This window comes from Vidua macroura, chromosome 9 (genome assembly GCF_024509145.1).
Source record: "Vidua macroura isolate BioBank_ID:100142 chromosome 9, ASM2450914v1, whole genome shotgun sequence".
In the NCBI taxonomy this organism is placed as follows: domain Eukaryota; kingdom Metazoa; phylum Chordata; class Aves; order Passeriformes; family Viduidae; genus Vidua; species Vidua macroura.
Genome location: NC_071579.1, coordinates 13527316 through 13554039, shown reverse-complemented (window position 1 = coordinate 13554039; position 26724 = coordinate 13527316). Strand labels below are relative to the sequence as shown.

The following is a 26724-nucleotide window of genomic DNA, read 5'->3' as shown; positions in this document are numbered from 1 at the left end:
AATGTCAGCCCCTAGTACTGAGATACAAATTTAAGGATTGGTGTGTTATAATCTCTCACGAGTTCCTTATCCATAGTAAAGAAGAGGGCACATATCACTAAAAATCTTGTGTACAGTGGTGGTTTTTATTCCATGCATGGAAGAATCACACTACCCCAGACTGATTTAGTTTTACTGAAGCACAAAGGAATGTAAATATGAATAAAAATTTTTGTGGCTCAGTGAAACATCTATTGTTCTAATCAACAACTGGAGAGAATTTTTGAAATTAATTGATTATTTAATCCCTGAAATTAGGAGAGAAAACATCATATTTCACCTTATGGAACCTGATTGTTATTTCAGCACTTTTTTTTTCCCTACTTATTACCCAGATTCATGGATATCCTATAGCTAAAGGAATACATGCAAGAATCTGAACATGGCTTCTGTTGCTGCTCTTGAAGTAATATGCAAATTACCAGTTACTCTTTGAAAAGAGCACTTACGTTTGAGGAACCTGTACAGCAGCTTTTAAAAGAGTTTTATAAAATATAATACGAATTTATGAAACTGTGTCATATTTCCCATCAATTAGTACATTTCTCCTTGCAATGTTACATGATCAAGTATCATTGACTTCACAGATATCTGTGTTTTAGTGGGTTTCTGAAACAGGAGACTGAGGTAAACCTTTCCAGGCAAGTCTGTCCTGTGCTGTACTAAAAAGCCCTTCCAGAGGACAGCAACACCCCCACTTTCTGAACCCAGACCTTGCACAGTGCTGAAGGAGGGAGGCTCAGGTTGTTTTAGTACAAGCAGCCTCCTTTTGGTTGAAATAGAAGGGCTCTAAGAAACTTTCCTAGGAAACCAGGGTCAAGCCCCTTCTTTGGAACACGTTTTTAAAAGTCACAATGTAAGTTACCATCTTTTGCAACTGAGACAACACTAACAAAGGAGTTAATGAACTGGAAGTGATATAATGCCTAAAGGGGAACATAAGGAATGCCAGATATCTTTAGAATAACATTCTTGAACTACAGGCTGCATATAATTTGTGACATTTGATCAAACACTAACTTGATCAACTTTTAACTTGATCAAGTTTTCCTTTCTTTTCCATAACACAGTATTTAGATCTCCTCAATCACACCTGCATATTCCCTCAGCCAGCTCCATGCATAGTTACAAGTTAGGAGGAGTGAAAAGTCTGTAATGCTCAGATGATTAATTCACTGATTTTGAAGACTTTAGAGCAAATGGCCTGAAGTCTTAGTTTGAGACAAATGTGTTCATTTTACTTTTGAGAAAATGCTCTTATGACATCATCTGTCAGCATAAAGCACTCAAAGTTTGGTTGTATTTCCAGGATGATGCAGTGCTAGGAGTTTATCATGCAAGTATGCTAAATTGTTCTGTTTTGGAGGAATGGTTTAAAGGCGTTTTGAAGCTTCTGTTTCTAGTTTCTTTTGTATGATTCTGTGAGTATTCTGATGAAGGTAGGGAGCACAAGATTTGTTTCTGGGTGAAGGGAGTGAACTGGGAAGGAGAAAAATTTCTGAAGTGCCTAAGAGGCTTTTTTGCTTTTCATTTGAGATTAGAGTGGGGTATAGGATCCCCCAAAATACCGTTAAAATGAGCAATGTTTTTAGAGGGCAGCAGAGTGACAGAAAATGAGCTCCTCTGAGCTGACAAGAAACTGAGGCTAATGTCAGTAACTATTGATTGGGCTCCGGTCCACTAAAAGCAGTCAAATAAAACAACAGAGGGATCTTAGCATAGGTAAGGTAGCTGTGACTCCTTAAATCAGTAGTTTAAGTTTGGGATCTTTTTAAAGATACTGTTTCATTTAAATATTTTCTTTGTGTTTTTATGTGAGCTCAGACTACGAAGTGAGGAGAAGGCATAATGAAGGTTAATGGAGCTCTCAGGTTCACGCAACTCACATGAATTAGAAATAATTTATTAAGAGGATGCTCACCAAAATCAAATGTAAAAATACTTCATGCAGAGTTCATAACAGACTAAATATCACTTCCAGACAGCTGCAATGTAATTTTGCCAAAATGAGATAAAGTAAATGCCAAGTAAGTGTCAGAGTGAACAAAGGAAGGGTCCCTCCTGTGTCCCTTTACAAATACTTTTTCTTCCACATTATTCCTTTTGTAAATGGGGAAGGAATAAGAATAGAAAGAACAAGGAACATTAAAAACCAAAATGAGCTCTGGACCAGTCTTTACCTCCTCTCATTGGTACAGGAGTATATACTCCTGAAATCTCATAATCTGGAGTCAAAGAAAACAAATATCATTCTCTCTCTTATTTTGGTAAACACTTGGAAGCATTATGAACTCAGCATCATATTGTTAGATCAGCTGTGTGACTGCTGAGGAAGAACAAGTCCTGTTCTTTTGTTCTTCCCACAGAGAATTTCAGAATAGGGAGAAATACAAAAACAATTCTCTTCCCAAGATAATATGCCATTGTAAATGAGGCAGTGTGACAAGAATAGGAAATATTTTATTAATAGCAGTAATTAACATCTTTGGGATTAAAGGGGGAAACAGTTCTTTCTCTGTGCTGTTCATATAATAGTAAACCAATCTAATGATCATTGAGAATTGTATCCCAGGGCATAATTTGGAAGTAGATGACCTATATAGTTTCCAAAGGCTTTCTTTACAATTTTATAAACAGAGAAAGAATGTCTCACTTCATCTGGAAATGAGTTCTACCTCTACATGCTAGAAAAGCTTGAAGGTTTTGGAACACAATTTTCATTAAGGACAAGGGATCAACTTGTTTCACTTGGCACTTTCATCTTTTCAGGTTCACTCAGTAAAGAGTAGACTAATAGTACAGTGAGGATTTCCTGATAGGCACGCTGTGGAAACTCCATGGAGGGGGAAGCTGCCCCAGCAGTGCAGTTAATCACCCTAAGGGCCACGGGAGCTTCTCAGAGGGACGCCACAAAACTGCTTCATAAGGGTTAATCTTAGGTTATCCAAGTTTGGGTTCTTTGGTCAACCAAATTTGAATTCAGAGAAAGTACTTAAGTCTGGAACAAGTCTGACTGAATTATTTTGTGTTTCATTTGTGTTTCAAATTTCTCCTTAATTTCTCTTTGATAATAATAATACTGATTTTAATTGAGACAGAGAATTTAACCTAAGAATGTCATATATTTTAATGTGGTCAGTCCAGCCTAGCAACAAAGAAGAATTCTAAAATCCTGTTACTTTCCATGTGATATGAATGTGTGTTCTTGTCACCAATATGAACCTACAGTTTAATTGCTAAAACCCTGCAGTGACAACAAGGGAGGTAGAACTGGAAGTGACCTCTATTGATTGTAACTGAATGCATTGGTGGTGAAATCTAGCCTGTGAGGTGCAGATTTGGTATAATTAAATTATAACATGTGTACAAGGAAGTGTAGCACATTTATATGCTATTTCACAATGTAAGGAGAATATAAATGCACTTTGTTTTTAGATTGAGTACAATAAATACCAAACACTAGGTAACAACATATTCTCTTACCATTACACAGGGTAAAGGTAATCATGTATTAATAATGTGAAGCAACTGTTATGTAGCTAAATCCCTAAATTCTTACTCTGTTAAACAGGATAAAGATTAAGAATTTTGTTCCATATTGCCTGTTTACCAAACCTAATTACTTGATTACAAGTGTGAATGGTAAATGACATTGTCTCTCACTGTGCCCAGAAAGAATGGAACCATTCTCTTTTTCACACTCTGCTATTGCACTGTTCTCAAATTAGTCCCTGGAAATTGAGCTAAAAAAACAAAAAACCCAGAAATGTGAGTTCAAACTACCACATCTGTATTTTGTAGACATCCAGTCCTGGTGTTAGCAAAAAATGAAACATGCGTGATAACTAATGGAAAAATGATGAGCAAATCCTTACTGAATATAAATGATGTTTAGTTCCATAAACATTTTTGTGTATGAAATCCCACTCTGAGTGTACTTTACTGTGGTTGCTAGTGATGACTCTAAGCATTAGATGTCACTGTATTATGCAAGTGTATCTGTCTTCTCAAAAATTATAGAGGCACACTGTGTCTTCTGATATGTAGGACTAACCCTGAAGTGACTGTCTTCAGTACGGTACCTAGTTTACACCACTAAGGATGTCACAATCTTTTCTCTGGAAATTGCTTTTGCTCATTGGTTCACCAGACAAATAGAATGAAGACCCTCAGGATTATCTTCTTCTCTTTCCAAACATAAAAAACAACTATTGTTTAGGGCAGAAAAAAAATCTTTATACGTGCCTGATCAACTCAGAGTAATCTGCAATAACTGATGTGTTTGCTGGAGTATGTTGGTTTATTTCAATATTAAGGTTTTACCAGAATGAAATATTTATGGAGCTTTATTTAGCTAATGATGAACAGGGAGTAAATAGCAGCATGACTTCCTTTGTTATAAAGGTTTCAAGGAGAGGAGAAAAGGCAGTTAAGAATTTCTCTACACAGAAAATTTCTCTACACAGAAAACGGACTTCTTTCCAGCACTGGAAGGGGTCCTCAGCCAGACTTCTTTGAGAACCTCCGGTGACAGAAATGATGCAAAAAATGTCTCTTGTTATTTCAGCTTAGGATTCCTTTAGTGAGGAGGAGGGAAGGAAGAAAATGGGGGCAAGGATATTAAATAATGGTGGACAGATTTTGTCTTATCTAACTTTTTAGTGCTGTGCTGATGTCAGGCCCAGGCACAGCCAGTAATTACTGGCTGGGGGATGGCAGGATCACTCTAGACTCAGTAACACCACAAAATTACAACTGGGAATTTTGTTAGGGCTGGATCTTCAACTGGTATAACTTGTTTGACTTCTGACAGTGCTCAGGGGCTGCAGCATCTCTCAATTAGAAACAGAGACCAGAGATAAGGCTGTGAGTCAATCCTCAGCCTTTGCCACTGTTTCCCTGCTGCAGTGCAGGAAGCATTTCTAACTACACTGGTTCTTGTAAGAAACACTGGCCTAGGGCTCCTAACAGATTTTAATTGTACCTGAGACTCCAACACATTCTCTTTTTAGCTACAGAATAAGAAAATCTGTTGTCTTGAGATTGTACTATACAAATCCCTTGTGAATCCCATAAAAACAGTCATGTTGTTTGCTCTGCCTACTCTTTTTCTTATAAAAGATTTCTTTTATTTCTTCTGCAGTAATGTATGATATCCTCAAAAGACAGAACTCTGGACAGAAACAGAACAGGATGGCTTAACAGTTCCCAGAAACACAATACAAGATAGTACAGTTCAAAGCAAATTCATGCATTGGATCCATTCATAATTGCATATTCACAGCAGGCCTCCAGAACAGCAGCAGTGGAATGTGTTAGGCTCTATCCCACTCTTCTCAGAAATGCTGAGAGCCCAACTGTGTAGTTAAAAATAGTCTGCCCTGTATTCTCAGTAATAAGGCTAAGCAGATAATTTGATCTAAACAATTTAACAAAATTAGCTTTCTCTTTTACTAGAATCAGTCTACAAAGAGTGCTATTTTCAGCAACATTTCTATAAATAATTCGTACTGCACAGCTATTTTATGAATAATTCACAAATCTGAATGCTAAAATTTGAGCAACTTTGGATTAACAAGCCATAAATATATTGGTATTTCTTAAGTGAGTACACAAAATTTATTATCTTACACAAATGCAAGTACAAATTATAAATGTGTATTCAAAATTATAATATTCACCTAACATTCTGCTTCATCATTGATTTTGCTTGATAGGAAAGTAGTACAAACAATTTTTAACCTACACTTCTTTAAAAATTGGAATAGCTATTTGTGGAAGATTTCACTTCTATTTTTTTTTCCCTATCTACTGAGGACAGTGTGTTACAAAATACAAATATTGAATAATTTGCTTTTTCATCCTCATTTTCTTCATAGGTGTCTTGCACTGACGTGCTTGTTCACAATAATCTTCTGTCCATGTGATCTTTGATGGGCACAGGCCTGCAGATGCAGCCAAAGGTATGGGAACACTCTAAGTCACAACTCATGGATAGGCAGTGGGAGATACAGCCATAGGGCTTTCTTCAGGCACTCAGCAGTGTATTTTTTAATGAAATACATCCCAGTCCCAATCTATTTGGGTACTGTTAGGCTTATTTTTATTAACAGGTCAGTGCCTTTATGAAAGACAAAATAGTTTTCAGGTATTAGCAAGTTTTTTCAGATATTCCCATTTTCAGTGTTTCCAGGTTGTTCCCAGTAGAATTATTTCTTTTAACCTCACATTGTATCATTTGGATTTCTTGTTATCTTCCCTTTCTAAGCCTATTCTTTCCATTATTCAGAGTACCTAGTACATTTTTCACAATGTGTCCACTAGCTAGCTTATTACTTTCATCCTTCTTTTCATCACAAACTCTCAGTTTCACAGCCTGTTCATTTAAGATAGATTTTACATTTTATCCTGTAAGGCTCACATCTCGTGCATTTTTATAATGTTCCAAATGACACAATTCAAACCAAACAATTTTGGTGCCATGTGACAACAGAAGTTGTTGTCTCAAGGGACAACAGAGACAACACAGTGCAGGTGGTCATGCATGTAGCTTTGATTTGGATTTAGAGCTCTTTTTTCAGAGTCAGCACTGGCATAGCCCTCATCCACAGTGAGGCATTTAAGGGTTTGTTCTGAATTCCCCATTACCTCCAGTGCTATCTTTGGTCTTTCAGCCAGTTACTCTTCAAGGAAGTTGATCTCCAAGTAGAGTCTTGTAATGAACAGAAACCACGGCACTCACTTATACTGTGGAATCAGCCTTGTCACTTTGTCAGACAAGAATTTCCCAAGCATCAGTGTCTGTGGGTCTGAGCACACTGGTCCCAATGAAACCAGAAGTGCAGTGCCCTACTGACTGGAAATGAGGAGGACATGCTCTGTTTGGTGTGAACAAGTCTCTAACAGGATGTGCCAATTTAAAAACGTTCTGAATTCAAAGGGTTCAGTGGAAAATGCAGAGACTCTAAAGTAATATGACTGATCTCCAAATGTGACTTGTCTGATTGGATATTATTTTTTCAAAAAATTAAAATAACCAAGTAGATTACGAAAAATGTTTCTTTACCTAATGTTTAAGTTGAAGGTGGTAGGTGCGCTGATTATTAGTTCTTCACGTTACAGTCAATACTTTGTTCAAACAGACTTGTGTTATAAAAGGCCTTTCCAAAACAATAAATATATAAAAAATGGCTCCTTTAGCTCCCTTAGCTTTTCTTTGCCCTCGCTGCCTCCACTTCCCACAGTGCCCAATGCCTGACATGAAGCATTGTAATTAAGCAGATACTAATTGGAGTGAGTGATCCAGAATTTGGATATATGCCCCTGGAAGGACAGCTGAAAGTCTTTCCAGTCTGATAAAGAAGTTACTGGATCTGTCTGTTATGTACTTTTAAGTAAAATCAAACATATATGAGGCATGAACCACAATCATGTGAATTGTTTTAAGTCTGGGATATTTTTTCCTAGGTAAACAGTACATTTGAGTTGACATGCCCTTATTTGTAGCTCAGAGGAATTAATTTTAATTATTATTAAAGAAAATTGAAAGAACAAAATTCGGGATATGAAATAATATAGAAGGAATCTGTCAAAACTTAGCAAAACTCTTAATCTCTCAAAGCCAAAAAGTATCAAAAAGATTCCTAGAAAAAGAATCCATCCTCTAAAGAAAACTGAATGGCAAACACAAATCCCTAGCTATTAGGGGGATCTCTAAGGGATGTGTCTGGTCAGAAAGCATTCCAAGATTGCAAACAAGAAGTATGTGGGTATTGAATAACAATCAGCATTTTGGAAAGAGAAGAAAGGAGAAGCCTGAGGACCTTGGTATTAAATTAGCTAATGATAGCAGATTTTTTGCAGAGGAAGCAGAAATACTACAAAAGAAAAATATCCCATTTATTAGTTTCATAAAATCTGCCTCACTTTGGGAAACTAATGATGACATGATACAATAAGTCATTAGAATTGTAAGAAACTTATGACAATGGATAAACAAAGAGTGATAATTCAACACAAAAATATTTGCCTAAAAGAATAGTTTCTGAAGGTGGGGGCCAGGAGGGACTAGAAAGTGAAAAGGTAGCATTGGTCATTCTTAAGTATCAGAGGCTACTAAAACCAGAAAATCACAAAATACAAACAGCATATATCCAAGAATGCTAATGAGAATGGGAATGTGAGTGTTGGATGATCTCTAATTGCATGTCATTTGGGAAAATTCTGAAGGAGAAAAGATGCAACCTTGTGTCTATTTAACAGAAGAATTGGGCAGTTAGGGCTTATCAGACATATTTTTCAGTAGTCAGCATCACTCTTACCATCCATTTAGAAAGTGATTTGGCAAATCACATGAGAAAAGATGAACTGTTGTCAGCATCTGAACAAGGGTGATGTCCCTTGTACAGACATGGACCCACTGGCCTACTCAGTCTTAACCTTATTTAATTTCTGTGCTATTTTTAAATGGGATAGAACTATTAGTAACAGCAATTAGTTTTATTCCTGAAACCACTGGTGAATGTAATATGAATGCCAATAGCAACTGGTAAAATTTTTCTTCTGTGTAAACAACAGTGGTGACCTTAACCTTTAGCGTAGCTTGCACACTTGACAAATCTAGAGCTGGACAAATTGGAATACTTCAACTACTGCCAGTCTTGCAGCATCTGTGAAAACCCCTTTTCCTTCATTTTCTCAAAAAATTAAAATTCGAGGCTGGTGGCTTCTTGTACAGCAGCCTTGTCAGAGACATCAGGGAAGTCCGATGTCATTCTGTCTTCTTTTGGTTTTGAAATGTCCAAAGGAAAAATGTTTCTTCACTTCTCATTCAGGCTGGAAGAAACTTAAACTGAGCCAACACAGTCCTTCTCCTTGTGCATCATATCCACCAGGATAATTTCATTGTCTAGTCTGACAAGTAGAGGAACAGATCTGCCTGTACATCCCTCCACACACAGATGATGTTGAAGGAGTTGGAAGAACAGATGGGTAGCATTTGTGGTCATCCTCATGTGCTGCTGTGTGAAGCACAGAGCGGGAGGAGGAAGAAGGGGAAAGCTAGCATTGACTGAAGTATAAATAAAGGTGTTTTGGGGACAAGAAACTACTTCTCTGCCTGCCCTAAAATGCCACAATCTAGTCCATGGTGGTGCTCACAAAATCAAGTTATTGCTTCATGAAATACTTTTAATGATGACTGAGTGTTTTAGCTAACACAGTTTTTCTTCTGAGTACTTGAGATGAGAAAGACCACCTTAGAGAGGGAGAACTTTGTCTCTAAAAAAGATAAAACACCATGGTCTACATAAATTGGGCATTCTGAGAACACTGATTCAATAAATATTTCGCTTTCAAGTTTTTTTCAGATGCATGCTCTTTTTCAGTGACAGATAAGAGGGGAACTATATATATATATGTATGTGTGTGTCTGTAGGCTAAAGTTGTATTTTGCTGTTTTAAAGAAAGGACAGAACATTGCTGGTGTTGTGAGATCTCACAGAACGGTAACAGCAACATCCACTCCAGATAAAGATAACAGCAAACATTTAAAGCAGAGCACCATATTTACATGCAAGGTCAGTACCCAGAACTTTGGATACACTTATTTTACTCTATCACCACAGCGAGGATATTCACAACAAATGTATGTGGCTTTATAAGAAAGCAAGTCCAGAGGGCAAAGATCAGCAAAAAAAACCACCACAGCACAGAAATCTGAGCTTCTTGAATTGTGCTTGAAAGACTGCTGATCACAGCAAGATATATGGAAAGGAAACAAGGTAGGAATATATATCTGTATCATCTGCTAATATGGAAGTATTTATTTTAGCAGTGTCTGCAAAACTAGTATAGCAGAAGGTCATTAAAAATTATTTTTATAAACTTTCTCTTGAAAAAGATTAGAATGCAAATCAACTATTTAACCTTGTATGAGCAACAGCTGACAGACTTTTTTTATGTCATGAGTGAACCTGTTACACCAAAGAACATGGGATTATGGAGTGCATATGTAACTTCAAGGGTTTTAAATGAAAGTTCAGTAGAAGGGTAAAGACATAGCCACTCCTACTATTTACTTGTCCTCCTACCTTAGAGGAACTTGTTTTATTCTTTGCATACAGTGGTTTCAGTGTATTTTTCAGGGCCAGGAGACTTCTGTAAGACTGAAAACTCTTAAGTTTTGTATGACATAGTATGGAATATAGCTTCCAGTTTACTCATTTGCCTTTCCAGCTACATTTTTGCATATCTAATTTAACTGCACGTTACTGTACATACATACTGTTGAGTTGTTGAATGGTAAAGTCCATATTATTTTAATATCAACATATTAATCATGAAGAAAAGCAAGAGCACTCACAAAATTTTTGTTGGAGACTGAGGAGGTATCCAGAAGTCAGTAAATTCCTGCATGTTATGTTGCAGGCAGAGGCAGTAGTAGGATTAGCCTCCAGGTTGAAGAGTCAGAAGTGAACTTGAGGCTTTAAGAAGTCAGAAATGCAAGAGACCATCCTCTTTGCTTGTGGCTAAAGCTGATTCTCATGGGAGATTGTTAAGATGTATGTTTTTAGTGTTTTGGTAATCGTATGTATTCAGAGACAGGATGGAAAACAGTGAGAGGCAATCTTTGTATTTTTTCTGCCTGACATCCATCTCTATATTCTTTATGCCCAGAAACACCTGTGATGACAGCAAACATTATTGATCTGAGATCTCATTATAAATACAAACCTGTCATACATGGTTTCAGGACTGGATCTACATTTTTTGTACCATCATCCACGCTGTGCACTGTTGATTACTCAGTACAATAGTTTGTTACAACTACACTGCCTTCTATGAATTTTCTTGGGAAAAACATCCTAATACCATATATTGAAAATAAACAGTCTTATTATAAGAAGGTAGAATAGTTTGAATAATCTGTAGAAGGTTATACAAAAAGAATATGAAAAAACTAATTGTAGTAGGGATTCTGAGACTGAACAACCACATTTAATATGAGGAAGGAAGGACGTGATAGGTTTGTGTTTATGAGATCTCAGATCAGTAATATTTGCTGTCATCACAAGTATTAATGTATTCTAAATGCTTCTAAATGAAGTTCATATTTATTTAGATCTGATTTTAAATCTGAAGTCCAAACTCAAATAGCATTTGCAATTTCATACATGAAAAACTACTAATATGCTTAGTTGTCTCCTTGAAAGGGACACACAAGCACATTTTGAAGTATACTCCTCTAGCTGTGGTTCTAACAAAGGAAATCCATGAAAATCTCTATAAACTATCTTTTAATAATGCGCCCCAATAATTTAAGAATAATATTCACCATATTATGAATGGCACTTAAGAAGTGAGTTCATTCAGTTCTCACTCAGAATGCAGTTAGTTTTTTCCAGTTGTTCTGGTTGCCCCCTTATGGGTTACTTCACAGCTTGAGGAGGGTGCAAACACTAAAACCATAGCAGTGAGGAGGGCTACTTGTTCTCAGAATTTGCTTAGGCTGTTGCTGTGCTGACTGATATATGCTTTTCAGTGAAACAAGTAAACAGAATCATTAAATCAGAGTCACAAGAATTTGTTTGGTTAGAAGGCAGTGCAGCAGACAGATGACTGTTCTTCAGGGGAATGCAGGATGAAAAACATCGCATTTGTGTTATCTGGGGCTGCTTTAGGTTAGTTACTTAAGTTATTTAAAAGTCTGAAAAAGGCTCAGAAGAGGTCAGAATATTAAAGTTTCTTTAATTCCTCCTGAGGAAAAAAAATGTTTTAAATAAAGAGGACTGCATATTTTATGAGTAATTGCATAAAATGTTTTTCTTTCTTGTGAAAAGACGTAGCTGCAGAAGCAGCTGGGTAGGACTTAACAAAATGCCATATCCATAGGCCTGGTATTCAACCTACTTTTGGCTATAACTCAAATTCCAATTTAAGATTGTTTACTGACTTATGAAAAATACACCTGGTTGCTTCTTTAGCTTTTTGAATGTGCAAACCTCTGTCATGAAGCTGAAGGCAGCATAGCATAGTATGAAAGGAAAGTCTTCCACCATGAACCTTTCAGTGCGTACATTATTGTGTACACTCCTGTATCCATTGGTACAGATACTTCTCAATGCCAACTGCTTGTATCACCAATATTTCATGCTCTGTTTCCTTCCCCAGGCAGGCACACCTTTTGTGGTGTATTCAGTTAATTGGTATGAATCAGTCCTACTGTCAGAAAAAGTAGTTATTAGGAAATGATCTTTAGAAGCTGGCCAGTAAAGATGAGGACTAGAGATCATCTAGCTTTAGACACGTGCCTAACTAGACAACAGTACTAACATTTTAAATCTCATACATCATTTATTTCCCTATTTCTTAAAAAAATCTTTTAGTCCTACTCCAAACAGGATGGAATGGAGATAAAATAATCTATACAGGGGGCCTTGTTATTTTGCATTTTGGTGTCTCTGTAAGACAGAAATATAAATCTTTCAATTCCAAATAAAACCAAGTCTAGACTTTAAAGCCCCTTAATGTCAGGAATTAAAGACAATAAAAATAGTAATGTTTTTGAAATAGTTTCAAGTGCTCCACAAAATAATGCTGCTGATAGTAGGTTAATTTTCTTTGAGTCACTAAGGAAAAAACTGGAAGCTGCAGTCCACGCTTACATTAAAGTTTCACTGAATCTTGGAAGTAGTGCTGTGACATACGAGGTCATGTCCCAGATAAATTTCAAAGTACTTTGAAGAATAATACGTATTGCTACTGTGTTTCTGGTTTTGTACTGAGAGCACTAAAAACTCTGCTGGCTAGGTTCTTAGGTGAAATGATTAATGTGGATAGAACCATGTGCTTGGGTCACATATCTTGATTTAAAAATGTGTGACTAATAGATGTGGTTTGGAATTCTGGGTAAATCCAAGAAGTCCTGAAATTCTGAAAGTAAGGTTACTATTTCACTCTTTCTGAATTCTCACTCATGAAAAGAATTCTGTACTCAAACCTTTTCCCTTGCTTTCTCTAGGCTTGGTTCTAGACACGAAACCTACTGCCTTGTGGAGCAAAGCAGTAGGATGGATTGCTGTTCTTGTTGAAGATGGTCCTTGAGAGGACTTGTCCCACACTCCTGCTGCAATGATTTACAGAATGCTTTTGAATTTTCCCTGGCTTTCAGTTGAGATTCACTAAAAATGCCTAAGTGATGCCCTGAACCATTTCTGTCATACTGCAGTTCTGAGAAAGGGGATTTCAGTGCCCAAAATAGACTGGGGCCTCTCTAAAGACTCCCTGTTCATTTCTTAACAGGTCCCTTATGAATTTCACATATTTGAACTTGCAATTTTAACACAATTGTGTTAAATCTGCAGCCAACTGGAAACACCATTTTTAGAGATGATGTTGTTTTAATAGCTGCAATACTGCATTTCTTGTTCCTGATAGTTGCCTTCTCTGCTTCAGCTTTTTCCTCTTTGCAGACTTAGTGAATTGATTCTGTTTCACTGGCTCATGACTTGGCCAAACATAGAAGAAAGGTGTAAGCCTGGTTACCTGAAGGCAATATGCCTCTACCGGAAAAATAATTGTTTCCGGTGAGGATATATCTGTCTGTGTATATGCATACATATACAACTATTTTTGAGATTTTGTAAAACATATATAATTGGTTTTGAGTGCATTCAAATGACTAAAAGTCATTATAGTCATGAGCAACAGAGGAATCGTTTTTTAACCAAAGGGAAAAAAAGAAAGATATCTTCCCATCAACAGTTTTAAAAAGCCCTTAAAGACCACATGATATCTGATAGCAACAGGGGAGTTAGCACTCATGCAGATGTCACTCTTGTGTGTTTTTGCACATTCTTTTCTTTTTCTTAATATTTGTTACTTAAAATGATGTAGTGCATACCTGTCTGGAATGACACCTGGAAGCGAGCCAAGGGCATACTGAGAGCAAGAGGATGTTCTTCAGTGGCTATCTAGTCAGGTTCCTCAGAAATGGGAGAGCAGACACCAAGTGAGACTTGACCACAGGCAGCAATTAATGATTTAGAGCATTCTTAAACTTTGGAGGTTAAATAAATATGAATGATTTTCATGCTGACTAACTACTAATACTGTAGGAAAAAAAAGTAAATCAATTTCTAAGTAGGTAACAAGATTTAATTTAGCAGTGTATTGTACTCCTATGAGACATATTTTCAGTGAAATAGTTTATTGTGGTAACCCTTTGTTGTACATAGTATTTTTATAATTCTTGCAATAGGGATAAATTAATTTGTATTCCTAATGAGCACTGAAGCAGTTCACTCTTCCTACTGACGAGTTCTTGAAATCCAGGAAAAATAAAGATTTTAGTGGCTATTTGTATAGTCTGAATATGTGTGAAAATCATAGGTTTTTAAAATTTAGAAACACAGCCATTCCAAAGATGCAAAGTTTAAGCATTCTAAATCAGATGACTGATTTCAAACTATCTTTTTTTTTTTTTTTTTTAATGTTAATATTCCCAACCATCCTATTATCCCATGCAATGAATAAGAATCACAGTTCCTTTCTGTAACTGTCCTTAATAATACTGTACTTAGTTTCCGTCTGGGATTGTACTTGGCAGACATTTTCTGAAATATTTTTTTGCAAAATTCAAACAATGGAAAATAAATAGATGTAGGATATAAAGCCAGTATAAATTTAAAGGCCTAAAGGTCAGTAACTGCACTGAAACATGAAGATATATTTAGATTTATAAAATTAAACTTACAAAATGCCATCTAGACTTCAAAAAATGCTGAGCTTGATTTCTATGTGGAGCAGCTTTATCACACTACAAAATGCTTACTTGGTTATACCACTGTGATTATCAAATGATGGTAAGCAAAGCAACCCTTATAAAAGAAGTCCACTTTTCATACTATGAAGGTCATTACAGAAAACTCCAGGTGGAGAAAAGCAGCACAGAGATGCCATCTAGCAGTAACCCTTAGAAATTTCCTAGTATCCTATGGATACTTCCTTCTTTCAAGACACTGCACTTACGAGTAGGAGAAAGGAAGATTTTTCTATCCAAATCCTTTCACTGTAGCTGGCTTTCTGCTGAATGTCTAGCCACCCTGTTGGAAATAAATCTTTAATGAAATATATTATCATGGATAATTAAAAAAAATTTCCTTTGTAAATACAGAGAAAAAATAGAATAAAGTCAACAGATATTTAATAAGTATCTTAAATTGAAATTCAGTAATTAGCACTGTGTTAAAATTTATCATTAGTGAGCTGCCTTTCAGTTGTTAAAGAAGAATTTCTAAAGGTGATCAATATTTCATATCAAATGAAATCAAATGAAAGAATTCAAGAGCATGGACAATAAGTTACTATGGTTGAAATAAAATCTTAATGCTTCAGAGACTGGGAAATAAACAATATATAAATTTTTGTTACATATTTTACCATAAGATGGCGATACTTAGACACTTTACTATCAGTAAATAACTGAGTAAGTTGAGCACAACATCTCTGTCATAACAAGAGTGCCTGAAGACAGCAGTGTTGACTCAGTGATAGCCTGATACTAAATTAAAGATTTTTCTTACTCCCCAAGGTATTATTTTAAAATAGTTGATCAATAAAATAAATTATTACCTGAAAATTATGTAGGACATGACTAGAAATGTATTGTGTGTACCAGAAATATCTGCTGTGATTCATCTCCATAAGCTAAGTAGCTTGTGAGTATCAAGGGCAGGTAAAAAGTTGTCTTTCTAGGCATGAGCAACTGCACAATTCTTTCTGGAAAAGAAAGAATTTACCAGTCCCTTGTTTCCTACAATTAGGTTCATATCATAGATTCGCTTCCCAAACTGCAGGGCAGAAAATTATTATTCTACTTCAATTTAGCATAAAGCAAGATAAATAATTAATCACTAGTTTCATTTCTGAAGTGTGTTCAGTTAGAACTTGTACTTTTCTGTTAGAAAAATACTGTTAAAGTTTTTCATACATAATTTTCCTCAAAAATATGAAATATATTGTTCATAGTCAACAAAAATTACTGTTTGCCATGTGACACCTTTTTATGTTTAATGTGGTGTAGGATCCACCTGATCTCACTTTTTTAAATTTAAGAAAGCCCAATTACCTCTGATAAAAACCAGACTTCCAATTTTAATGTAATCTTAAGGACTTTTGAGCTTTTTTATTCCTGACCCTTGACAAAGTCAAAAGAGCCTGGAAAGAACATCTGAATCTCTGAAAATGTCACACAGAGTGATGAATAAAAGGCCATTTTCATGCCCTTTGCACAGCATGGCACAGCAAAAAGGGCTAGAAGCACAGTTTCCAAAGTTCATTTGTGCCATTTCATTCCAGTGCCTCATCCTGTTTTTCAGTGCTGGATGGTGACAGAGACAGAAAATGGAACATTTTTCCCCAGTGTTATTTTGGGGTCTGAACTAAAAAGAATTGTTCTGCCAGGTCTGTTTGCTTCATCTGTGGTTTTAGTCTTCTGTGGACATAGAAGGATATAAATTTGCTTTTCCTGCTTTTATGCAGTGTCTTTAGTAGATCTTGCTAAGTGTAACAGAAGACAGAAAAATAAAGAAAATGAGTGTGTGGAAACCTCTAGTTATAATGAGACCATGTGCTGCTGTTCATACAGATGTAAAACTCCCGTGTGTGCATTGCCTGATGAGTCTTCTTACAGGCACAGCAATACCTGACTTCCAAATAGCTCTTATTTAATAGAGCTGATATAACTAATTTCTCTGTTAATGTTATTAATCCTCTATCACTTCCTGTTTTTTTTTCAGTTGTCACTGTATCTTACTGATTGAAAAGCAGTCAGAATACTGCAGCTGTAAATCAGATTTCCACTGACTTGCTTTTTAGGTTCTGTTTTTGTTTTTAAAGAGGAGCATCCCTTCCATATTGTTGGACATTCAGTACATATTTGTATACATACAGATTGATATCTTTATTTTAAATGGAAAACCTGCCAGAAGAGCTGAGCATTACCTCACACCGTTAGCTGGTACCTAACTGGTATCATTAATATGACATTCACCGCCTTGCAATGTAAATTGTGGCAACATGGCACAGAGTGCTGCTGGTAATGGACTGCAATACTATAACAATGTTTTCTCTTGTCACCTTTTTATAATGCTCGCAGTTACAAGACTGTATGCCACAAAAAAAAAAAAAAAAACAAAACCGATGAATGAGATAAGTTCTACATCTATAAAATACAGCACTACAGACATCTGCAGACCTGGTGGCTTTAAGTCATTACTGCTTGTAAGTGGTAGGGTGCGACTTAATATGAAATCTCCTTCACCAGCCAGGCTGCACGGCTAAAACCTATTGTTTACTTTTATCATTATTTCAATTTCAGCTGCGATCTCTTGGTGATTCGAACACGTTTGTAAATAACAGAACTGCAGCAGCCCGGAGCGTGGCTACAGTACTAAATTCAGCGTCTTCACGTGACGCCTCCAGTTTCACTCTAAACAAATTTATTTCCAGTCGGAGGCTGCCGATCCCTGCTTCCAGCGCCTCGCTGCTTCCCCAGAACTGATGCAGCGCTATAAATGCCTCCTTGCCTGGAGCGGGATGGATTGCCGCTGGTTTGCGCTGGACAGCGACCGGCCTTGGACAGCTACCGGGCACGGCAGCCCCGTCCCTCGGCGGCGGGCACAGCTCAGCTCCCGGGAGCGAGGGCTGCTGCCGGGGCCGCGGGCAGCTGCGGGCTGCGGGGTGCCCGCCCTGCGCGCCCGGGCCCAGGGCCCCGCTGCACGGCGCCCGCACCCCGCTGACGGCGGGCACCGCGCCCCCCGCCCGGGCTGATGCGGGGCCAGCCGCTCCCGACACGAGCTCTCCTCTCCCTCCTGGCCGCTCGGACAGCCAAGGACACGCACCCGCCTCTCCCCGGAGCCATCCGGCGCATCGCCCGCTACCGCATACGCCGTGTGCGGGCAGGCTCCGCCGCTGCGAACTTGCCGCCCGGCCGGCTCCTACCTTGGAGGGATCGAGGCCGGCCAGCAAGGACAGCAGCAGGAGGTTGAGGATGCTGGCGGGCGCCCGCATCCTGATCCCGAGGCTGCCTCTCCGCGCCGCTCCTCTCGGTCATTCACTCCGCTCCCGCCGCAGCGACCGCGCCGGCAGCCGCGCTCTCTGCCCGCCCGCCGCAGCCCGAGTGGAGGCGGCAGCGGCAGCCGCCCGGGGGACGCTCATTCCGTGGGCAGCCTCGGCGCGGGGAGGGCGGGCGAGGACGGCGCTGCCCGAGCTGGCGGAGCGGCTCCACGGCCCCGTCCCACCCCGCCCCTCCCCTCCCCCCGGCCAGCCCACCACAAAAGTTTGGGCCCGGGAGACGGCGGAGCCAGCGCGGCTGGACGGGCGCGGGCGGCGGATGTGACATCAGCGCCGGCGGGAGGGCGCGCGGGCGGTGCGGGGGCTCGGGGCAGCGGCCGCGGTGGGGGGAGGCGTGGCCGGGCCGCTGGGGGGCGCGGTGCCCCCGTGAGGGCGGCCCCGCCCGCCCCGCTCCCGGCCGCGGGTCAGCGCCGATCCGCACCCGCCTGCGGTTTATCGACCCCGCAGTGGCCGGCAGGGGCCCGCTCCTCCGTGGAGCGCAGCTGTAGGCGGGGAGGAGCCGCTGTCCCGAAAGGAGCGCCTGGCACCATGGCAAGGGTGGGTTGATGTGGGGAGCTGCGGGGAGAGCTCCCTCAGGGGAGTCCCTTTCGCATCTCCGTCTAGAAAGTTAAGTTAGGGCTTGACTGAGCTCTGGTGAGGGTAAAGCCACTTATGCTTTCCAGCTGGTCCAGGGGCAACAAAGGACCGTCGTGTCTCCTTGGCTTGGCCTGTGAGCTAAGGTGGGAAATGCTGTGCAGGTGCAGGCAGGTGGAGGTCATTTGCTGAGAGGAAACCTTGAAAACTTGCTCAAGGGCAAGCGGGAGTTTCCTTTTCCCTACATCAGCCAGCATCTTTGCAGTCAAGACAGCGCTGCTTTGCCAGCCGGGGCTCTGCCTTGGCTGCAGTCCGCCTGTGCCGGTCAGTTTCACAGGTCAGTTTCACAGCGCAGGCAGCGATGGGGCTTGGCTCCCTCAGGCATGTGCGTTCAGCACAGCTGAGCATGGCCCAAGTGTAAATAACAGCACTATCCTGTTCACATGGGTGAAGCATCTTAATGGTTCAATTATTTTACCTTAGAGGACTCAGACTCAAGACCTATGGTCAGGGTAATCTTATTTATGACACAGTCAAGATTATTATAAATGTGGTTTTCAGCTTTTTGTGGTAAAAATCTATTTTAGCTTTACAGTTGACAATTTTTTGGTCTTGACTAGATTCTCTGGGGGGTTCACTGTGTGCTTTCAGCCTTTTCTTTTTAGGTGCTGTATAATCTTAACTAAAGGAAAAGTGGGCTAAAAATATTCTTTAAAAAGCAGAACTTGAGTGTTAAAATACCAAACTTCAGACTAAACAAAACCCCAGGTTTGGGAGGGTGTTAGGTTGTGAACAGAGCATGATTTTCTAACTGTCTTCAAGTCTATAAGATTGGTGTCATTTGCCTTGAGGAGCTAAGACCACTGCTGAAAGACAAATTGAGCTTTGTGCTTACGGCTATCTGAAAAGATTGCACATCCTTGGCATAGTGTTCCCAGATCAAAAGTGCCGACTTTTCCTGTGATTTCCAGTGTTTTATTACATTTTTGAATTGCTTCTAGGATTACAATAACTAGATTTTGTTTTGTGAGTGGATTAAAATTTCTGTTTTATGCGAAGATATCTTAGACACCCCCTTTTCATCGGCAGTATCTTTTACAGAGATACAGTCTTTCATTTCCTTGGAAGGTAGGTCTACAAGTTATATTTCCTTATGGCGTGGAAAGGAAATTATGAATGAGCTTTCATTGGCATTCCAGGGTCAACAATGGAAAGAGACTCCCCTCTGATACAGCTGCCTTTGAATTACCTTCTACAAGGAAAATATAAAAGATACGGAAAGGAGATTAGGTAATTTTTTTTTTTTTTTTGCTCTCCTGTAGAAAGTATGTAAAAGCCCTATTTTCTATTAAATGGCACTAAAAAAGTATAAAAGGGGACAGCCACATATATTCATATGAATTCAATATAAAGTAATGGTACCAATGCACTGAAAACCTCTGGTTGTCCAAAGGACAAAGTGAATGGTGCTTTCAGCAGAAACAATTTAATATGAAAAAAGAACATAGATTCAAAGCCACAAAGGCAAGACTGAAGGTATTTAAATCTTTTCTAGAGCTCCTCAGTGACTAGTTCTCTAATGTTCCCTAGCTTTACTTTCCCCATGCTTTTCTCCCCTTCTTTTTTTTTTCTCAGTTTATCATAGATAAAGTTGGCAAAGCATATGAACTATTAAATTAATCTTAGAATGCAAACTTTTTAGGAAGCTTCAGTGATACAGTATGTTTTTCCACTTCCTGATGCTGCTTGGAATATCTGTGTTTGAAATCAGTAAAATATTGAAGAGTTAAGTTATAAAATAAAACCAGTGGTTCCCCTAAAAACATAAGCCTTCAGAACTCCCGAACTCCTGAACTTTTATGTGTTACAAACTAATAAATTTGATGTATGAAAAGGTACCAAAACATGTTTCAAAAAGATAGCATAAAATGACCCAATTCTTTTCTGCTTGATTTTAATAATCCATTTGGAAGAAAATGAAAATATGTAATAGACTTATTCTTCCACCCTCTAACAACCTGACAAGCAATTTTTTTTTGACAGAAAAGGCTGTCTGAAGGCTGGTGAAAATCATTAGCAATCAGTACCTGAAATAATTCTGTTTGTTAAAGTTTATCTGAAAAATTAAACAAAATTCAAGTTCTCATGAGAAGTTCTTATTTCTGCCATATGCCCTGAAGCAGAAATACCTGATTGTGAAGATCTCTCTCTAGCAAAGCTTTTAATCATCCTTAAAAACCTATGAAATTCTATGTGAATGACATTTCTTCTTGAGGTCTTTGTATGGAGACTGACTGCTGCAGTCTGTGTGAAATACATGATTGTGAGAGAGAAGAAGAGACACCAGAAGCTTTCCTGCAGGCATCAAGGGACAGGGGATGAGCAGAATGGAGGCACGCTGTGAGTGCAGCTTGTCTAGATGGGGAGGGATGTTCTCAGTGTGTGCCTAAAGTTACAACAACTTTTCTTCACACCATATTGCAAGATGTATTGCTGGCAGTTGGAGTAAGACAGAGACTTGTTCACTTGGGTGCATGGAAAGCAAAGTTGATAAATTGGCTGTAGGTACCAAATTACACATAAATAAGTTTGAAGTTCTGCAGTCTGAGTTTGGCAGCTCAAAGTGGTGATGGGAGTTATGAAAAAGGATACCTCACATGTGCATCTGTGGAAAGGCAATCTTTGTTAGTAGCAGGTAAACTGAAAACTTTTGAATTGCAGTGCTAACAAATATTTTTTTTCCAAATAGGAAACTTCTTCATTAAATTAGTCTTATACCTAATATTTCATGGGTGTTGAATTTTCTGCTAGGTTAAGAAGTTGGTCTGGATTTTGAATTTCAGGCATTCTCCTGATTGCGAGAATGAAAAGTTTAGGGAATTGCAAAGGAGGGTTGAATACTGACCCTTGTTGATGTTAGCTGCTCTGAAATGTCCTTGAAGAGGATAAATTTGTTCTTCACTACATAAAAGATTTTGGTATGTCAAGGAAGCCAAAGAGAGAGAAAAAGGTACAAACAAAATTAAGCTATCAATGGTACAGAAGCTAAGCTTTTTGACACATTATGTTTGTTTACATTTGGAAAGAACATGACAGAAACAGAACACGTGAAGTTTTTCAAAATCAGATAATTATAACAATTAGTAAAAAATTAGTTTAATTTAGCCAGTGAAGAGTACATAGATGTTAAATGAAATATAAAAATATTGCACATGTGGGACATAATTCATGGTGGGACTACTTTAAATTATTAAATTTACTAATATTTGATAAGTTTTTACCATCAGATTGAAGTACAATTTATAATTATCAGTCATATTAGCAGCATAATTTTTGGAATCTGTCAATACTATGACCTTGCTTTTTAATCCACATCTATATTAGTTAAAATATTAAAATGAGACTTTAGAAGCATGTTTTGTCAGTGTAACTGTCCTAGTGATGACTATTTTTCTAAACAGAGAATTTTTTGAAGTCCTATTATTACCTGAAAAATGTATTTCGATTTTTTTGTATGTTACCAGGTGACTAAATAATTATTGAAAATAAATTTAGGAGTTGATGTTTTTCCTACTCCTTGCTTTCTAGAAGTGAGTCTTTCAAAATAATCTTTCTTACTCAGAGTTGTTTTAGTAACTTTTCTGTGAACATGACCTTTCTTTGCATACCTCTGTAAGAGTGCACTGAAAGTAGTAAAAGTCCAAGTTTCTGCAGAAGTGCAGTGCTGTTGTTTCCTGGTGAGCTTGTGCTGATGCCAGCTGTGAGTCAGCATCAATGGTACTGCCTCCCTCAACAAACATGAAATACCTGACAGATGGACAGAAATGTTTAGGTACTGGGTGATATGGACAGGTTTAAGAGAGAACCAGTCAGGCAGGCACCTCTTTAACTCTTTGTTTAAAGCTAATCCATATCTAGAATTTACTTTTGTCAAAGTTTAAGTTTGACCTTAATTTTCATTGGAGAAGAAATGGCCTTAGTAAAGTATTCCCACATATTTACAGTTCCTATGAAATACAAGAAAGACTTAACTCTGTGGAAGTTTAAATTGTATATAAAGCTAAGATTTAAACTTTTCTGTGATTTAGCTTGCTTTGTTTTTCTTTCAGATACCACACTTATTTATTTACTTTTTAATTCAGGACTTCATTAATGCAGCAAAAATAAATCTGTAAAATAAATCGTCTTTCTGGCCTTTTAGGAATTAATATAATCTTTAGAGTACAATACAGGTATAGGATATTCATTGTTCAATTATATTTGAATCATCATGAATAGAAATGAGAAAATGTAATTAAAGATTTCATCAGTGTGAAATGTAGGAAGGGAATGCTTTGTAGAAGTGACAGTATCTATAAAGAATGCATCTAAACAAAAAAAGCTCTTCCTAGAAGGTTATGGAACTCTGCTCACAAGTGTTCTGGCATTTTCCCCTTCCAGTATGGACAAGGACTTTACAACAAATCCCATCAGAGTAGCCTTTATTGTATTGTTGGTTATGCATGACTTCTATAATTTTCAATATTGTAAAATTTAAGGATTAAGGTTCTCTTCTACAAGATCACAAAAAAGTATGATCCCATAGAATAAGTGAAACTTGGAGAATTAAGATTAAAATACTTTTTATTTTAGAATACAGTGCAGATAGAAAAATCTAGAAGTTGTTTGATAGATCTTGGTTTGTCCGACTCAATATGAGTAGGAATAATATGATTTTTAAATGCTATAATACTCACTTGGCAATATTTAAAATTAAGTATTATCTCTAAAAATATATAAATTTTAGCCTGTCAAGTCACAATTAAAGTTGGGCTAAGTAGCTCCCTCTCAGTCTCGGGAATCTGTAGAATGTTTAATATTACATACCTCTTCTAATTTATGTATTTTCAATGTACTTTGCAAATGTAACTGCAGAAGTAACAAAGAGCTGAATCTTGTATGATGACACATGTATGAATTTATTTTGGTATATTCTCTAAATATTTACCTGCAGGCAAAACTAGTTTGTGTCTCATAGCATTTATATGAATGTTTATTGACCAAAGTGTCGTAGTAGAGAGGCTGCTTGCAATATTCTGGCGTAGCAACATGAAGCTTGTGGGAATTGAAAGGCCAGAGTATCCTCAACTATTGATCATTGTAGAGTTGCTGGGACTCCTCATCTTGCATCTTAGGTCTCAAAGTAATAAAATAATAATAAGGAACCTACTGCTAGAAGTTCAGTTGCAATACCAGTCTTTGTCGTAATCACTTAAGGGTGCATTAAGGAAAAGATTAGGTCATGATTACAAATGATGGTGCAAACATTCTGATGGACTTTGTGTTCGGTTTTATTTGAATTAACCGTCATACCTGTAGTATCTCTTTCTTGGGTGCAGAAATTTCTGCTGGAATGGAGAAGTAAAAGTTTGCATAAGAGCCTGTCACAAAGACAAATGGGCTTAAGAGGTGGGTGTTTTCTGTAATACAGTAATTCATTGCTTTGATTTTTTAGTAAGTTTCAGTTTTTAAAAGAACCTACCAGTGTGGTAGGTTACAATATTACAACATTCATGATTCTGTCCCATATAGCCAAGGGCTTGTTATAGCTGATGACATAAACTCACTGTTTATGTACTGTTTGTAGGTACTTTTTGTAAGTTTGGGTACTGTTTGGGTACTTTTTGTAAGTTGACACATTTGATATTTTAATTCCAAGTAGATGTTAGAATACAATTAATTTGGAAGAAGTGGTAATTTTTCAAGATGATGCTTACTGCAATCCCTCGGGTCCTTCTTTAGGATTAGATTTTGAATCCTGGTGTGGGTGCAGTGGAAGGAGCCTGTCAGTGTGCTCTCTGAGATCAGTTGAAGTAGGTAGGCAGCTTTTCAGGAGGTAAACATTAGCAAGAGAAATTAGAAAGGTGGCACCATCCGGGTCTCAAAGCAGTGCAGTGAGCTAATGAAGAGTTGCACTGGCTGGGCTGAACAGCTCAGCTACTTCTGCATTCCACAACATTCAACTGCATTCTCAAGCTCAGTGCTTGAGAGTTGGCTCTTACTTAGTTTTGATTTTTCCTCCTATCCTGCTGCTCAGCAGCCACAGAAGGACAGATACAATGATTGCATTCATTCCAGTTCCCCTCATAGCTCTGGCTATGGTACTTGGTCAAAGTAAACGTAGGATCTCTTCTTTAGAGAAAAAAAGTTTATAAAGATTTTATTAAATTTTCTGTAAGATATCAGTCCATTTGTAAATTGTAGAGGGAATAACTGGATTAAATAATCTATAAAAAATAATTGTAATAAAGCTGTGCTTTGGAGCAAAAGATCATGTTTCTCCCTCAAACTATGGTTTCCATTCCAGTAATTTTGTTATCTTTTATAAGACTACCCCTAATTTATAACTAGTGTTATAAATTAGGGGTAAAAGTCTAAAAAGTGAATAATACCTACAATATTTAATATTCAGGAAGCATAAAAACTATAAATACCTCACATTTTAAGGCATAAAGAAACTCTTTTTCACTATTAAGCCAAGCAGTGGAACAGGTTGCCCAGCAAGGCCATACCATCTGTGTCCTTGGAAGTTTCCTAGACCAGATTGAGTGAAACTTGGAGTAACTTTGAAGTCTGACTTCACAGCTGACCCTGCTTTGAGCAGCTGTTTGAGCTGGAGACCTCCTGAGGTCTCCTCCAGCCTGAATTACCCTGTAACAATGTGAATGGTGGTGATCTGCACAACTGGCTTGTCTCTTCTGCTGGGAGCAGGACTTGGAGCCAGCCACCTTATCTTATACCTCAGCATATCTAAGAAAGTGTAGGTGCTGCATTTCCCATCAGTATGGATTTTTTGACCAATATGATGTAAATATAATATATATGTATATATTTTTTTACATATTGCTATGTAGATCAGTTTGACGTAAATTTTAATTACAGGAACTGTACTGTACAAATTGAAAAGGTGTGTGTTTTAAAGGTGTGTGTCTGCTTTTTTTAAGAAGGTAGCTGTAATCTTTGTATGAATGGTGTCACACTCTCTCATAATTAACTATTTTAAAAAATTGCTTCTCTGTGCTGGCCCCTGACTATTGTTTTACAGGAACTTCAGCTTACACATTAATACTATTTTTTTTTTTGGTCCCAAGCCAGAAGACAGCATTTGAAATCAGAGTACTACTGAGGGTGGACAATGAGGTACATAAATTGTGAAATTCCTTTCTCACATCTGCACTGCTTGAGGTTTCATTTAAATCTAATGATATTTTTGAATATAACCTAGCTTCAGCTGTTAAGCAGTGGACTCAACCCCAAAGTTTTAATGAATTTGCTGAGATAGTCTCCTTTTTAGTTTTAAACCCGTGGGTGAAAAAACCCAAGCGACACTACCAATTCTTTTACAGAACATGAACAGTCATTATTTGACTTGGGAATGAGGAGTTTCATAACATAATTCTTGGAAAGCAGTACAGCTTTTCTTTCAGAGAGAGTAGTACAAATCCCTTGTTGTCATATTCAGCAGATGGCAGCATGCATGTTAACTGGCTGGGTATCTGCTCAAATCTTTTAGCTGCCATACCATATTGATGAGCAAAGTAATTAATTTGTGAATGTCTTTAAGGTCAATCACAGTGGAAGCTTTCAGTGTGTTAATATAAAATATCATATTTGCCCTGAGGGTGCACTGTCACAGCAGGTAGAAATTAATTGTGGAATTAGATAATTTTCTTCCTAGAATGCAGCCATGTTGAAAAAAAGAAAATGTATAAAACTAGTAGAGTACAATTCAGAAGCCCAGTGTTTCAAACGTTAAAACACAAATATGACATTTCCACAAATGCATATCTGAGTGGCACCAGGACTGGGGCCTGGGATTAGGCCATGAAAGGTCATGCAAAAAGGAAGAAAAGAAAAAAAAATTAAAAAAGGGCATGACCAAGCAGATATTTGTCTGTGATTATTTAATGGCAATACTCACGTCATTTGAATTTGGCC

The 26724-nt window shown here is 38.0% G+C and overlaps 1 protein-coding gene and 1 long non-coding RNA gene across 3 annotated transcripts in view; one reads left to right on the top strand and one right to left on the bottom strand.

Annotated features, from left to right (window-relative positions):
• Positions 1 to 18347, bottom strand: part of OLFM3 (olfactomedin 3) — a 53374-nt gene extending 35027 nt beyond the window's left edge. The window contains exon 1 of the mRNA XM_053984537.1: positions 18043 to 18347. Within this exon, the coding sequence (XP_053840512.1) occupies positions 18043 to 18111 (69 nt within the window). The 5' untranslated portion in view covers positions 18112 to 18347. The remainder of the gene's footprint in view (positions 1 to 18042) is intronic.
• A 194-nt stretch (positions 18348 to 18541) lies between these two features.
• Positions 18542 to 26724, top strand: part of LOC128811172 (uncharacterized) — a 158203-nt gene continuing 150020 nt past the window's right edge. For both annotated transcript variants that reach the window (XR_008438262.1, XR_008438261.1), the window contains exon 1: positions 18542 to 18711. This is a non-coding gene — a long non-coding RNA (uncharacterized LOC128811172). The remainder of the gene's footprint in view (positions 18712 to 26724) is intronic.